General features: G+C 29.6%; 1 protein-coding gene across 1 annotated transcript; it reads right to left on the bottom strand.

Moving 5' to 3' along the window:
- Nucleotides 1-539: 539 nt before the first annotated feature.
- On the bottom strand, nt 540-1,387 carry LOC140816502 (heavy metal-associated isoprenylated plant protein 39). Its single transcript, XM_073175824.1, has 3 exons — nt 1,240-1,387; nt 1,073-1,151; nt 540-875 (listed from the first exon to the last, which is right to left on the bottom strand). Exons 1-3 carry the CDS (start codon nt 1,246-1,248, stop codon nt 631-633), a joined length of 333 nt encoding a protein of 110 aa, XP_073031925.1. The 5' UTR covers nt 1,249-1,387; the 3' UTR covers nt 540-630.
- Between the last annotated feature and the right edge of the window lie 651 nt (nt 1,388-2,038).

Below are 2,038 nucleotides of genomic sequence, written 5' to 3'. Positions count from 1 at the left end.
TGACCTCTATACCTTTTGTTTGGTTATCGTTAAAATTTATTACATTGAAAATGACATATAATTGAATGAGGTTGTGGCCTTTATTAGAAGGTAAAAACTTGCGTGAGACGATCTCACGGGTCGTATTTGTGAGACGCGTCTCTTATTTGTGTAATCCATGAAAAAATATTACTTTTTATGTTAAAAGTATTACTTTTTATTTGATCCGTCTCACATATTAAGATCCGTGAGACGGTCTCACATGAGACACACTCTTATTAAATATCTGGTACGATAATTTAACCATAAAAATCAAAATTCAATCGAATCGAAATCGAAAACGAAGACCTAAAAAGAACTATGAAATTGTGTATTTGATCAATTGACATGTATTGCCGATTCTATTTATTTTAGGCTGATGAAAAATGAAGTGCATATCTCATATTAAAATTTTAATATCTAAGTATGTAACTTAAATCATTTTATATTTCGAAGATAAAACTAACATTTGGCCACATTTCCATAAAGTTGCACGTATAATTATTCTGATTTTCAGAAGAAATTATTATTATTAATATAATTATTATTATTTATAAGGGATAAATATAAATATATATAATATAACAAAACAAAATAAATAAAATACGATGATTATTTCTTTTCTTCTGGCTTCTTATCTTCTTTCTTCTGCTCTTTGATGTCTTCCTTCTTCTCTTCTTTCTTTTCTTCTTTCTTCTCTTCTTTCTTTTCCTCCTTCTTCTCTTCCTTCGCCGGCCCGACCGAAACTATGTCCACCTTCCCCACCTTCTTCAGCTTCTTAACGACCGCCACCGCATCCATTTCACCGATCACTGTCAGCTTCTGATCCTTCAAATCAGCAGCTATGGAGTCCACCCCTTCATTTTTACAAGTGAAAATTCATTGATTCCGATTATGAAACAAGCAGTTTTTATCAGCTGTATATGTATTTCACTGTTGATTTTGCCACAACAAATTAAAAATATCGCGAATCATTCTGGGCTATACGGGTTAAACTTGAACATAGATCATAAAGATAGAACATCGGGGTGGGGGGTTCGGAATTTGAATGTACCAAAAATATCAGCAGCTGCCTCTATGGCTTTCTGTTTAGTCTTCTCATCAGTCATCGTCAAAACCTTCAGCACCACCTTCTGTTACCACAAACACAAACCAAACTTGAGAGATATACATATATGTATGTATACACACACTCACACACAGAAAGGTAGAAGACAATACCTGAGCCATTAGAGGAGAGAAGGTATGGGGAATTGGAGGAAAAAAGGTGGAGAAAACTCTGAAATCTATCGAGAAAAAATGGACTACTTTTTGAAGGTATCTTTATTATTATTATTATTATTATTATTATTTTATATATATATATATATATACACACACATATTTATATACAGCTAAATTTGTTTAGTTAAAATATTAATTTTATTTATATATGTATTCACGTGTGATATTTTTAGATCTATATATTTTAATTAATAGATCATTTATAGTTTTATAACCATATTTTTTTGATAAATGTTAGTCAAATTTATTTCAAATTAAATAATTAAATGACCAATAATTTTGTTAAACTTTTGTAAATATGTAGTTAAAAAACTTTCTCGATATGTAAGTAAGTTTGATATCGTAATCATAAATTTTAATAATAATATTGGTTATAAGTTAAATAGTTTTGACGAAAAAAACTACAATTAATCAAAAACATAGTTATGTTATTAACTTATTATAATTGATTAAACGAAATATACAAAACTAAAAATATTACAAATCAAAACATATATGTAGGGGTGGGCAATGGTCGATTTGGTCCGGTTTTACTCTACAATAGTTCGGTTTTTCGGTTTTCGGTTTGAATATCTCTAGTCCAAAACTGAACCATTTTATTACGGTTCGGTTCGGTTTTTTTGTAGCAAGGTTCGGTTTATACGGCCGGTTATATACAGTTAGCTAAAATTTGTTGCAAAATAAAATTATACGTCACTTTATCCCTTTAAAATCTAAATCATAGTATTTTTCAAAT

The sequence above is a fragment of the Primulina eburnea genome, chromosome 16 (assembly GCF_022965805.1).
Source record: "Primulina eburnea isolate SZY01 chromosome 16, ASM2296580v1, whole genome shotgun sequence".
In the NCBI taxonomy this organism is placed as follows: Eukaryota; Viridiplantae; Streptophyta; class Magnoliopsida; order Lamiales; family Gesneriaceae; genus Primulina; species Primulina eburnea.
The sequence above is the reverse complement of the archived record's forward strand: the minus strand, read 5'-3'. Positions and strand labels throughout refer to the sequence as shown.

Coding starts and splice junctions, on each gene's coding strand:
- LOC140816502 (XM_073175824.1), bottom strand. Junction 876..1,072: donor GGCAGCTGCTGATATTTTTG/GTACATTCAAAT, acceptor GTAAAAATGAAG/GGGTGGACTCCATAGCTGCT.